This window comes from Zeus faber, assembly GCF_960531495.2.
Source record: "Zeus faber genome assembly, chromosome: 22".
Classification (NCBI taxonomy): Eukaryota; Metazoa; Chordata; class Actinopteri; order Zeiformes; family Zeidae; genus Zeus; species Zeus faber.
This window is the reverse complement of record NC_137209.1, coordinates 10,329,361-10,341,860: the sequence shown is the minus strand read 5'-3', so window position 1 is coordinate 10,341,860 and position 12,500 is coordinate 10,329,361. Positions and strand designations below refer to the sequence as shown.

At 50.5% G+C, this 12,500-nt stretch overlaps 1 protein-coding gene across 1 annotated transcript in view; it reads left to right on the top strand.

Moving 5' to 3' along the window:
• The window catches only part of efnb3b (ephrin-B3b), a gene marked incomplete at both ends in the record, with an annotated part of 67,036 nt that overhangs the window by 26,330 nt on the left and 28,206 nt on the right, over nucleotides 1–12,500 (top strand). The window contains 2 exons of the mRNA XM_080023175.1: nucleotides 6,689–6,742; nucleotides 7,557–7,846. Of these exons, the coding sequence (XP_079879301.1) occupies nucleotides 6,689–6,742; nucleotides 7,557–7,846 (344 nt within the window). The remainder of the gene's footprint in view (nucleotides 1–6,688; nucleotides 6,743–7,556; nucleotides 7,847–12,500) is intronic.

Below are 12,500 nucleotides of genomic sequence, written 5' to 3'. Positions count from 1 at the left end.
AAGCAAAAAAGTAGCCAAAAAGTATATCTATGTATATATATAATTTTTTTTTCTTCCCCTTCATCTTTTATTGAGGAGAAGCTGGGGTTAGAGAAAGACTGGGCGAGCGAGGTAGGGAGCGAAAGAGAGAGAGAGAGAGAGAGAGAGAGAGAGAGAGAGAGAGAGAGAGAGAGAGAGAGAGAGAGACTTCTGTAACGTCAACAAGTAGAAAGGAAAAAAAGTTGAAAAAAAGAAAGTTGAGAAAAGCTGGGGAAGCTAAAGAGAGGCGGGGGGGGGGGGGGGGACGAGGCCCCAGTCGGGCGAGCGGGAGAGGAAGGTGAGCGCCTGCACGTAGAGGACAAAGCTTCCGGAAGGAGAAAAAACGCAAAGCAATAATTCAATTAATAAATAATCACGATAAAACTTCCAGCGGTGCTCGGCGACGTCAAAGAACAGGAGCGGAGAAAAGGCAGGCGCGGAAAAGATGAGAAATAAAGAAAACCAAGAGAATGCAAATAAGCCAGAGAGAGAGAGAGAGAGAGAGAGAGAGAGAGAGACAGAAAGAGAGAGAGTGGAGAAGAAAGAGAGGAACACGCCAACACGCCAGCCAGCGAGCGAGCGAGCGAGCGAGCGAACGAACGAACGCACGTCTGGTTGTGTTTGCTGGGAGAAGAAAGAAAAGGGGAATGGAAAAAAAAAAAAGAAAGAAAGAAAGTTTGTGTTGTGTTTGACCTGAATACGGCTGCTTGCGTCGCTTCGCTCTTTGTTCCAGACGGAGGAGGAGAGGAAAAAAAATTGACTGACTCTCTCTCCCTCTCTCTCTCTCTCTCTCTCTCTCTCTCTCTCTCTCTCTCTCTCCCCCTCCCTCCCTCCCGCAGTCAGTCTGTTAGTTCCGGGTTCTTTACAGGAGCCACAAGTTTCACTATCTGCCGCCTCGCATGCTATTCTATTATATGCAAAGCACTGAGAGAGCGAGAGAGAGAGAGAGAAACAGACAGAGAGAGAGAGAGAGAGGCATACGTGCTCTTTGCAAATGCCAAAATATGTAGTGTTGCCGCATCCCTCGTCACCATGGTTACCAGCGGTCGTGATGCAGACTGGATGTGACACCAACACCGCGGCATGCCGGACCACCTCCGGACAGACTTTGAGTGTGTGTGTGTGTGTGTGTGTGTGTGTGTGTGCTGTGTGTGTGTGTGTGGGAAGACAAGGACAATGCTACCTTCAAAGTCCCGCGACGCCGTGCGGCAACTCCTCAAACATGGCCGCTTTCGCAACCATCGCCCCCTCTTCCTCCCTCACCTTTCTTTCCTCTTTTTCCCTCCCTCCCTCCCTCGCTCCCTCCCCCAGCATCTGGAAACCATTAGCCCCGCTTGTCGTTCCTCACCGCCAACATTCCAGAAGGGCCTTCCAGCGCTCGCCGACTTTTCAACAACCTTGCGCTCCCCTCCTCTTGTTCGCCGCGACTCTTTCTCCACGGCTGCTTGCTTACATCCCTCTCCCTCCGTCTCCCCCCCTCCGCTCTCTCTCTCTCTCTCTCTCTCTCTCTCCCCCCCCCCCCACCATCCCCGTCTCTCTCCGATCACATGTTGGGTTTCCTCCGTCTTTCATCCATAATAGACATGTGTGGAGGTATCTGGGCCAGGCCTTCAAGTGAGAGAGACACTCAAACGCTCATAAATTTACATTATGGCCCCCTCGCTCGCCCAACCCCCCCCCCCCCCCCTCTCTCCCTCTCTCTCCCTGCCTCCCCTCTCGTCCCGTCTTCCCGGATCACTGCGTCTCCGCTCTGAGCTTCCCCTCTGCGTATCCGCCGGCGCCCGGCTCGGTCTGGGGGCTCGGGGGCTGGATGCTTCTTTAATGAAGGCGATCACAGCCGCACCCTGGCCGATGCTTCCTTTTATTTTAACTTTCTTTGTTCAGCGGCGTGCACGGGGCCACATTTTCTTTTTTTTTTTTTTAAATATATTTAATATAATTTTTAATTATTTTTTTAGCGGGGGTGAGTTCTGGTGGCGGGGTATTACGAGGCGAGGAGACGTCAAAAGCATGGAGCGTGTTTGGGCGGGGCGATAAAACCCGATGTGGTTCGACAGCTTCATCTTTTATTTCGAGCCCGGGCCCGACGGAATTCCGTCTCCAAACTCGAGCCGCGCAGGCCGCCTTTTCACCGGGAGAACGCCGGGCGCTCCCTTCCAAAATGTATTTCCGGCGCTGGATGAGACGCTACAGTGACTTTTCTTTTGCAGCTCCGCAAAAACGCCCGAGACCTTTCACGTCTCGCGCGGGACACACTGCAATTAGCCTGCGCCGCGGTAACGCAATTTGGTCCAAAGCGCTTGGAAACGCGTCGGAAATTCTCTCTAATAACGTAATGACAACCTGCGTCTGTGTTTTTAAATAGGGCTCCACGCAGGCTGGCGTGCACAACCCGTGAGTTTGAAAAATATTTCTTCGCTATTACCGAGCCGCCGGGTGTCTGGAGATAAAACCCCCGCGCTATCCGGTGGAGGAGCGCGGACAAGCGGCGTGAGTGAGAAGTCTCAGGAAACAGATAAAAACAAACAAAAACAAAACAAAAAAAAAACGGGCAAAATGATGGGCGAGCTCCATTTTATATCATTTAGCTTTTTTTCCGCCCACACGTGTTTTACATTAGCGACCCAAGCTGCGGTAATGGCCCACGCCGCACAGAGCAATGGAGTCCGTTGCAAAACCGATGGTCCTGCTGTGTGTGTGTGTGTGTGTGTGTGTGTGTGTGTGTGTGTGTGTGTGTGTGTGTGTGTGTGTGTGTGTGTGTGTGTGTGTGTGTGTGTGTTCGCGCATGGGCGTGCGGTTTGGTGGTTCTGTGGAAAAGTAGCGCTCCACTAAATGAGACCCACTGGACTCGCTGTAGACAGCTACTAGATGACCTGCAGGTGTTGCAGCACCGCGGCCTCATGCGCAGGCACACACACACACACACACACACACACACACACACACATGTTTGCGTGTGTGAAGTGTACATTACGAATAGCAGGAGATTGGATTATGGGGCGTGGCCCCCCACGGCGTGCGTGACACTGTGTGTACATTAAAACTGGGCAGGATGGGGGGAGTGTGGGGAGTGATTATGGTGTGTATACCGTGAGATTAGCGTGGACAGCTTTATAAGGGGGGGGTTCAGGGGAGTGGGGAGGGGGGCTCCCGCCATAAATCTTCTCACCGCGAAACAGAATACCGCCATAGTTTATTACAACATAATAGATTTTAGGCTTCTCTCTCTCTCTCTCTCTCCCTCTCTCTCTCCCTCTCTCTCCCCGTCTTTTGTTGCACGCTCCTCAGGTGGAGGTTAACTCAATGACATAAACGCACCTCTATCTGTGTGTCTGTGGGTGTGTGTGTGTGTGTGCGTGTGTGTGTGTGTGTGTGTGTGTGTGTGTGTGTGTGTGCGTGTGCGCTTGCGTGTGAGACGGATTGAAGTGCATTTCATCACGGGCTCTCGCGGTTCATCTTGTTTTTCTATTCGCTCTCGCTTCTGTTCGTTCCCCCCGTTCATCCTTTGTTTATTTGGAGATCGCTTTTCTTTCTCTTTCTATCCCCCCCCCCCCTCTCCCTCTCTCTCTCTCTCTCTATCTCTCCCAACCCGCTACTACATATTCTGGTGTCACCACACCCTCCACTTGTCCTCCGCCAGATGCACCTGCGGGCTCGGCTTTCTTACTTTCTTTCTTTTTTTCTTTCTTTCTTTCTTTCTATCGGTCCAAAAACGTGGCTCCCTCTCCCAAAACCAGGTAGAGAGAGAGAGAGAGAGAGAGAGAGAGAGAGAGAGAGAGAGAGAGAGAGAGAGAGAGAATTTGAATCCTAAAAGGGGGAGGCGCCGGACAAAATCTAGAACAAACGGAGGAGCTCAACATCTCCCCTAATTGCCTCCCGCTCCGCCTCACCCCCCTCCTCCCCCCAGCGCCGCGGGTGACGCCCGCAGCCCTCTTCGTCACCTCCATCATCATCATCATCATCCTCGTTTCATCCATCGTTTCATTTTCTGCACGTGCAGCCCCGGAGTGAGAGAAAGGGGTGGAGTGAGAGGCGTCTTCTTTTTTTTTTTTTTTTCGGGTGTTGGAGGGGGTCGGAATGGAGTGTCCTCTCGTGCTCTCGGGGTCGGGGGTTGAGAAAATGATGTCTCTGGCCCCCACCCGCCCTCTCACCCACCCCAGCACTCCACCCCGCCCCCCCATCCTCTCATCCCCTCGTCCGTGAAAGGGTTCTGGGGAAGAAAAGAAGAGCGCACCCCCGACACCCCCCTCACACCCCACTCTCACCCTCACCCCTCCTTCTCTGTGTCACCTCTGTGCTACACCCACCCTCCTCCTCTCAGCACCCCCACCACCACCACCACCACACGCACACACGCGCGCGCACATGCACGCACGCGCGCGCACACTCCCAAACCCCGGCTCCGCGTTTTTCAAAGTGTGGCCCGCATGAATGGAACCATTGTCGGCAGCCTGAGAAAGAGAGACAGAGCGAAAGGGGAGAGAGGGAGGGAGGGAGAGAGAGAGAGAGAGAGAGAGAGAGAGAGAGAGAGAGAGAGAGGGAGGGAGGGCGAGAGAGGGAAGGATAGTGAGAGGGAGAAGGAAGGAGAGAGCGGGAGAGAGGACGAATTAAGATGAAAAATGAAGGACAGAAGGAGCAATCGGGGGGGATTTGGGAGGACGGCAGGAAAGCGACAGCAGGATAGAGAGAGGGAGAGAGAGAGAGAGAGAGATAGAGAGAGAGGGGTGGGGGGGAGAGATTCGAGTGGAGGGAAAGTGAGGAGAGGGAGCGCAGCGTCGCTGGGGGCTGCACGCGTCTCCCCGCGCCGCCATCTATTTTCGACGCGGGCGAACTCCGGGGAAAGTTGTTTAAAATCTCACCTCGTCTCACTTCTTCTCCCTTCCCCTCCCTCCTCCCTTCTTCCTTCTCGTCCCCCCCCCCCCCCCCCCCCACCCCCCACTCCCCCCTTCTCGTCCTCCTTTGGCGTCCGTTGAGGCGTCCTCGGCCACGGTGTCCAAGGGTTCCTGCAGGTGCGAGTGCTACCACTGCACTTATTGACACAGCGTGGTTTTTGCATAGGAGAGGCATGGTCAACACACACACACACACACACACACACACACACACACACACACACACACAATGACAGGCCGTGTTTATCTTTCGACGCGGAGACTTTTCACTTCGCGTCGACCCGCTTTAACCCCTGAGAGGGGACCGGTCTCCGCTCCGGGAATTCTTAATTCCAACTCTGGGAATTCTACATCGGTTTCCATTTTTTATTTTTTATTTTCCTCCCTCCCCCGCCCTCGCCATTCTTTAAAAAAAAAAACATTTTTTTTTTTACTTTCTTTCTTTCGGTCCAGCTCTTATAATAATATATTTTTTCTTTCTTTCTTGCGTGTGTACGTTTCTGTTCTCCCGACGTTTCAGTGCCGCCTTTGTTTTCCCGTTTTCCTGTGTTGTTTTTTTGTTTTTTTTGCAAGCTTGTTATCAGAAGTTCTTTGTTGCCGCTACATACCTTGCCTGGCAGGTTCGATAGCCCCCCCCCCCCCCTCTCTCTATCTCTCTCTCTCTCACACACACACACACAACCACACAATCCTACTATGTGTGTGTGTGTGTGTGTGTGTGTGAGATTTTCATTCCCTCAATGTACTTTGACCAGCGCACCTGCCCGGTGGCATTTATTTTCCCCGACGCTCCTTCCTCCCCCGTCTCGCTCCCCCTCTCTATCGCTCTCCCTCTCTATCTCTCTCTCTTATTTTCGGCACTATTCTGCAGCGCAGGTCGGCTGTGACTCAGGGTGCCGACAGACATCGCTCGCAGAATGTGTCATGCGGGCAGCGAAGAGTGTTTGCTGCTACCCTGCGTGTGTTATCTAAGTGTGTGTGTGTGTGTGTGTGTGTGTGTGTTTAAAAAGCTTAGCCTGAGAGTGTTTGGATGTGGGTGGAAGTGTTTAGGGAAACCTTTTGTGTCGACAGGAAGGTGTGTGTGCGTGTGTGTGTGTGTGTGTGTGTACTTGTAGTTCTATCTGTTCAGGCTTTGCTGGAATGTCAGCAACCGCCACCATGTTTACAGTTCACTTCTATAAATGGCGAGAGAGCATGCACTCGCCTGTCTGAGACCGGCAAAAAGTTTAGTGTGTGTTTGTGTGTGTGTGCGTGCGTGCGTGCGTGTGTGTGTGTGTGTGTGTTTGTGTGTGTGTGTGGTGATTGAGCTGGAGTGGCTCCCTTTCCAGTCTAAGTAGTGGCTGATAACCCCGGTCGACCCTGGTAATGAGCGATGGGCGCGGTGTTTTTTTTTGGGGGGGTTTTTTCCCAGCAGGCCTCCAGGCCCCTCCGGGGCCACTGCTAAAGCTCTTCCTGTGCTCCGCCCGCACCGCTCAGGTGTGCGCCGCCGGCCAAACACGGACAAAACAGATAAGGCTTCCGTCTCAGCTTACCACGGGCGGTATACGGCGTACGAGCGAATAAGCTGGCGTGGCGAAGGGATAGGCTTGATCTCCAAGCGAAAAATGACCCTTCCCTTTCCGCATAATGGCCACGGTATTTTACATCGTAAGTGCCGGTGAACACGCTGTGTCCGCGAAGTCCCCGGGTGAAGGACAGGTGTGCGTTACCCAGAGCCGCTGCCTTTCTTTTTTTTCTCTTTTCATTCGATATAAAGTCCCGGCGCTCCCGCACTCCAGTTTCTCGTGTTTCCGCTCTCAGCCCGAGTACGGTAAAGTCATCCTGTGCCTCAGGTGTGTGTGTGTGTGTGTGTGTGTGTGTGTGTGCGCGGCTGGCGGGGGGGGGGGGCTTACTAACCGATAACGTTTGGCCTTGTCAGCTCAAGATGGCCCCGCGCGGTGAGGGGAACCGAGTCTGAGTCATTCCCGGGGATTCATTTCGGGTTGCATGTCATTGGGCTCTCGGGGGACCTTTAAGAAATGTTGCCGTTGCACCGAGCCCACCGAACGGGGGGTTCGGCACAGAGGAGATGACTACAGTCGGATTATTACGCTATCAGTGTTCTGGTACGAGGCAAGATACCGTCTGGGGCTTTGGGTATTGTGATAATGTGATTTAGTCAAGTGCTGTCTTTACGGCCTTATTTCTTGTGCGTACATATTTCATCGAAGGCACTCGATAGTCAGCCCCAAAACACTGTCAATTTACCACCATCGAGTTATTTGATTTAGTCAATGTCACCGAGCCCTAGTCTCTCTCTCTCTCTCTCTCTCTCTCTCCCTCTCTCTCTCTCTCTCTTGCTCTCTCTCTCTCTCTCGCTTGCTCTCTCTCTCGCTCTCTCTCTCTCTCTCTCTCTCTCTCTCTCGCTCTCTCTCGCTGTGTTTTGGGGATGGCTTCATGGAGTCACTGTCTCCAACCATCAGTGCGGTCCACCGAGCAGCTCCACTTCTCGTCGCCTGCACCTGCTCCACAGGGAGTGGAAGTTGCGGGGGGGGAAACCATCTGTCGGACCACCCCCCCCCACCCCGCCCTCCCACCCGCCCTCCCATAAGACTCGGTTCTGGACTGACGCCCCTCCCCCCCATTTCTCTCCCTCTCCTCCTCCAGGTTCCGCGACGACAAGGGCTACGTGCTCTACCCGCAGATCGGCGACCGTCTGGACCTGATCTGCCCGCCGCTGGACAGCGCCCGGGCCACCCCCGAGTACGAGTTCTACAAGCTGTACCTGGTGTCCACGCGGGAGCAGGCGGACCGCTGCGAGGTGATGGGGCCCGCCAACATCGTGCTGACGTGCGACGAGCCCACGCGCGAACGCCGCTTCACCATCAAGTTCCAGGAGTTCTCGCCCAACCTCTGGGGCCACGAGTTCAAGAGCCTGCACGACTACTACATCATCGGTGAGTGTGTGTCTGCTTGTGTGGGAGTGTGTGTGTGTGTGTGTGTGGGAGTGTGACCGTATGTGTGTGTGTGTGTGTGTGTGTGTGTGTGTGTGTGTGTGTGTGTGTGTGTGTGTTGGATGGAATGAAGGATTTGTTGTGATTGCATGGCTAATTTCTGATTGTGTGAGTGTTTGTTTATATCCGTGATGTTAGCGCTGATTGGGCGTTTGTGTGTTTAGGGTAATTAGGTTTGAGAATTTCACGTGTGTGTGTGTGTGTCTGTGTGTGTGTGTGTGTGTGTGAGCAGCTGCGACATGTGGGCCCTCGTCCGTTTCCGTTGCCGCCATTTTGTGTTGAACAATGAGTTTGTGATTGGATTTTAGCGGTGCGAAGACAGTGCATGTGCATTTTCTTGTGTTTGTGTGTGTGTGTGTGTGTGTGTGTGTGTGTGTGTGTGTGTGCGTGTGCGTGTGTGTGTGTTTATCCCTATCTCCGAAGCTGTTTGTTGTTGAGTTGGTGAGGTAATCGGCGTGAGATGTGAGTATCGGTGGGAACGATCCTGAAGGGAAAAAATAAATAAAAATATAAAAAGGTTGCGTCAAGCGAAACCTGTGGGTTGTTTTCCCCCCAATTTTTTTCTTTTTTTTTAAATAAAAAATACTCACAGGGACCAGAGAGGAAGAAATATTCCTGGTGGTTGCACACACAGGGACACACACAGGGACACACACACACACACACACACACACACACACGCACATACACACATACACACATATACACGCTAACAATCCAAAAATCTGAAATGTGAAACACCCTAGGAGCTACAGCATCCTACAGAGAGAGAGAGCGAGAGAGAGAGAGAGAGAGAGAGAGAGAGAGAGAGAGAGAGAGAGCGAGCAAGTGAGCGAGACCCTATTTGACTCCCACAGCTCTCCTCCCACGCACCTGTGAGCCCTATTCACTCAGGTGTGCAAATGCTCTTTTCATTTCTACCTCCGCTGTTTGTGTGTGTGTGTGTGTGTGTGTGTGTGTGTGTGTGTGTGTGATAGGGGATTGATCTGGAAGCAGGAATCGGGCAAAGAAAAGAATGGAGCTAGCGATAGATAGAAAGAGGAGAAAAGAAAGCTGTGGATGGCACTCGTCGTGTTCTGCGTTCGGTTGTTTACCTGGTTGTGTGTGTGTGTGTGTGTGTGTGTGTGTGTGTGTGTGTGTGCTCCCCAGCGTCTTTGTGGCTGCAGGGGACGGGGGTGGGGGAGGTTCTCTTTTTGTACGCGTTCTCCTCTCTGATCGGAATTAGAGCACGCTGCTCAAAGGAAGGAGCATTCTTACTTCTCGGGAAACTTGAAGAACGGAAGAATGGAACAGGTGTTGCTTCTTAATAGTACTGTTATCGCAGAGTATCGCTTATTATCAAGCAATGTAATGAGATAATAATATCATAGTAATGTGCATGTTTTTTATGGTACATACGATGCAGCATAAAACACATGCACTTTACTTGATAGGAACCTAGGGCTGGACCATATGGCCGTCACAATCTGTTTTTTTTTTAAATCTTGATCGATGTCGATAATTATCACAACATATATTTAATTAATATTTATAGATATATTTAATAATAAAAATAATGATCAATTTATTGGTTTTAAGTGTATCCTCATGACTTGACATTAAACAGTGAATAAATTAAATAAAATAATAAATATGCAAATGAAAAAATAGATTAATAAAATAAATAAATATATATGATATACATTTAAATATATAATATAACATCATTGTCGTTGGCTCTGTGATAATACACGTGTCACATGGTTGTTCCTCCGCTCTTGAGGATTGGCTGCTCGTGTCACATGGTTGTTCCTCTGCTCTTTACGTTTGGCTGTTCGTTGTCACATGGTTGTTCCTCTGCTCTTTACCATTGGCTGTTTGTGTCGTGGATTTGTAGGTAGAGGAAAAACGAATGACTCTGAACTGAATCGAACGGAATGAGAAATAAATCCCATGACTTTATCCGTGTCATCGTGGAAGATGTTATCGTGAAAATTATCTTGACCGTTTTATCACCCAGCCCTCGTGTAACCACTAAACGTTATATTGGGTTCATAAACTTATTACATTTTATTTTGTTCTCAATTTTATAGTGTTATCTTGTTTTTTCTTATCTATCTTTAAGGCCAAAATAGTTTGAAGACGGGTCAACGAAGCGAGTTCCTGTGGAATAAAACTGAATAAAATGGACTTTGTATCCTATCTACAAATCAAATCCTTGAATGGGCCACTAAGATAGACATTTAATTTGCAAAATGAATTGTATATGTATCCTAAGATTACACTTTCGGTTGTCGCATATGAAAAGGCTTTCATTTTGTACTTTGTCTTTCTTTGTTCCAAACTGGTTTCCTAGTTACAAACAGTCCCTAATCAGCCAAGGAGCCTTGTGACCAATCACAGATGTATCCGCTGAGTGCGTTGAGGTAACCGGCCAATCAGAGGCCTTCTCACGGTTTGCTGGTGAGTCACAGGCGGCTGCGCCGCACACTGAGTGGCATCTGTTAGCTTTTAGCGAGAAGTGTGAATTTCTCCTCTGTTTGCGGAAGCCTCTGGCAAAACTTGAGACTGGAATAACATCTGACTTAGTTCTGCTGGCTCCGAAAACCCTATTCAGGACGGCGCTTTAGTACCGAAAAAGGAATTGACAGGAATTTCTTTGGCCTCAATTTTTGTCCTTTTGGCTTCAAAAACGACCATGTAGGTCAGACGTACTTTTGCAAACAGTGCAGAATGGTTGCGGCAGCACCACATTCAAACCAATTGACTCAGCCACTTGAAATTCAACCACAAGTTGCATTTGCATGAAGGCAAAGAAAGCTGTTGCCGGTCCAAGTAACGGCAGCCATTTTGTTTTATTCATCAAATGCATTCAATATGCATTTGATTTGAATGAAGCGGCGGCGTTGTTTTATTTCACTCCGTTTCCTCATTAAAGGGAACAGAAAAAGCGGCGCGCGTAAACGGGGACGCTCTCTCAGTCGCTCTCTTCCCATCCTTTAAAAAGCATTCTTCCGACGCTGCTTCGCCTTGTTTTCATCTCAAACCCCCAAAAATGGTAAAAATGGATCTGAAACGTCCATGCGGCCGTGGCTTGGACGCCGCGACGGGAACCGCGGCGAAATTGAAAACATATCCAAGTCGGTTTATCGATGTTTTAAAAGCACGATTAATAATTGAGGGTCACGATTCCCGAGGTTTTTTTTTTTTGGTTCTGTTGTGTGTGCGTTCAGTCTGTATCCAAGTCGGCACCACAGATAATCTGTGTTTGTTATATATATTTATGTTATGTAAGGAGAAGGAAAAACACTCATTGTTCAGCCTGTCAGTTGGCATGAGAGTAAAAAAAAAAAAAGATTGGCCCAAAAACGCATGCTTTTCACTCCACGAAATACTCGCAATTACGTAATTCTCAGACAAAACTCAGACGCCGCGCGCCGCGGCCCTCGGGCGGAAAAAAAAAAAAAACCCACACAAAACGACTCTTTGCGCGTGAACACAAAAGGCCAAAATGCACGCGCGGCCGACTGCCCCGCAGCCCTAAAATAGACGACGGGGCATGAATTATTTAGAGCTCCGACGCGTCGGAGGTCGGAGCTCTGTGGCGAGCGCCGTCCCCGAGTTTTGGTCCGTCTGGCGGAGCAACAAACAAGTTGAATTAACATCACACTTCAACGGGGAATGATGCACGGTGGGATTTAACGGATTGATAATGTCGTCACTGCGTTGCTGTTTACAATGTAGAGTGTTATTGTAATGGGTGAGGACTGCGCGGAAATGGGGCCTCTGTTGGGGGTGCCGCGGCCTCAACTGGCAACCCGGCTCGTCCGCGAGATAGAACCGGGTTTATCTCCTCACCCAGACCAGACTCATCGATTGACAGCTTCGGTGTGATCAATCAAGGCGTCTTGCGCAAGGTCGCGCGCACACACACACACACACACACACACACACACACACACACACACACACACACCAATGTATTGGCGACGCTGCTCCACTTTGAAATTGCAGAGGTGAAAAGATGCAGCGATGGGAGAGAGAAAGAGGGGAAAAGAGAGAGAGAGAGAGAGAGAGAGAGAGATTGTCAATCCGGGGGCCCTAACGTCTCGACGGCGGCGTTTGTGCACGTGCGCGTGAGGCGTGCGCCACACTTATCGGCTGGTGAGGAGCCGCAGCGGACGGGGGAAAAAAAAAGAAAAGACGGCGCACGGCACCGCGTGTGTGTATCCGCTGGAAAGGCGTGTTTGCGGTTATTGGCCGTTATCATTTTTTTTATGTTCATTCGGAGCAACATCTGCGGGCTGCACGCGCTAATTATGTGGGACATTATGTATGTCGGCGAGGACGGTGCGCATGTGTGTGTGAGCCAAGGTGTGTGTGTGTGTGTGTGTGTGTGTGTGTGTTCTCGTGCAACGATGTATGTACAAGTGCTGGCCCCCTGGGAAATCTATTTTCTAATTAACCTTAGCTTGGCATGTTTTAATTCATTCACTGTGGACCCAGCACTGAGAGAGTGAGGGAGAGAGAGAGAGAGAGAGAGAGAGAGAGAGAGAGAGAGAGCGAGAGGATCATTAGTGTGTTAGTTGATTCGGGCGCGGAGGTGACGGAGGTGACG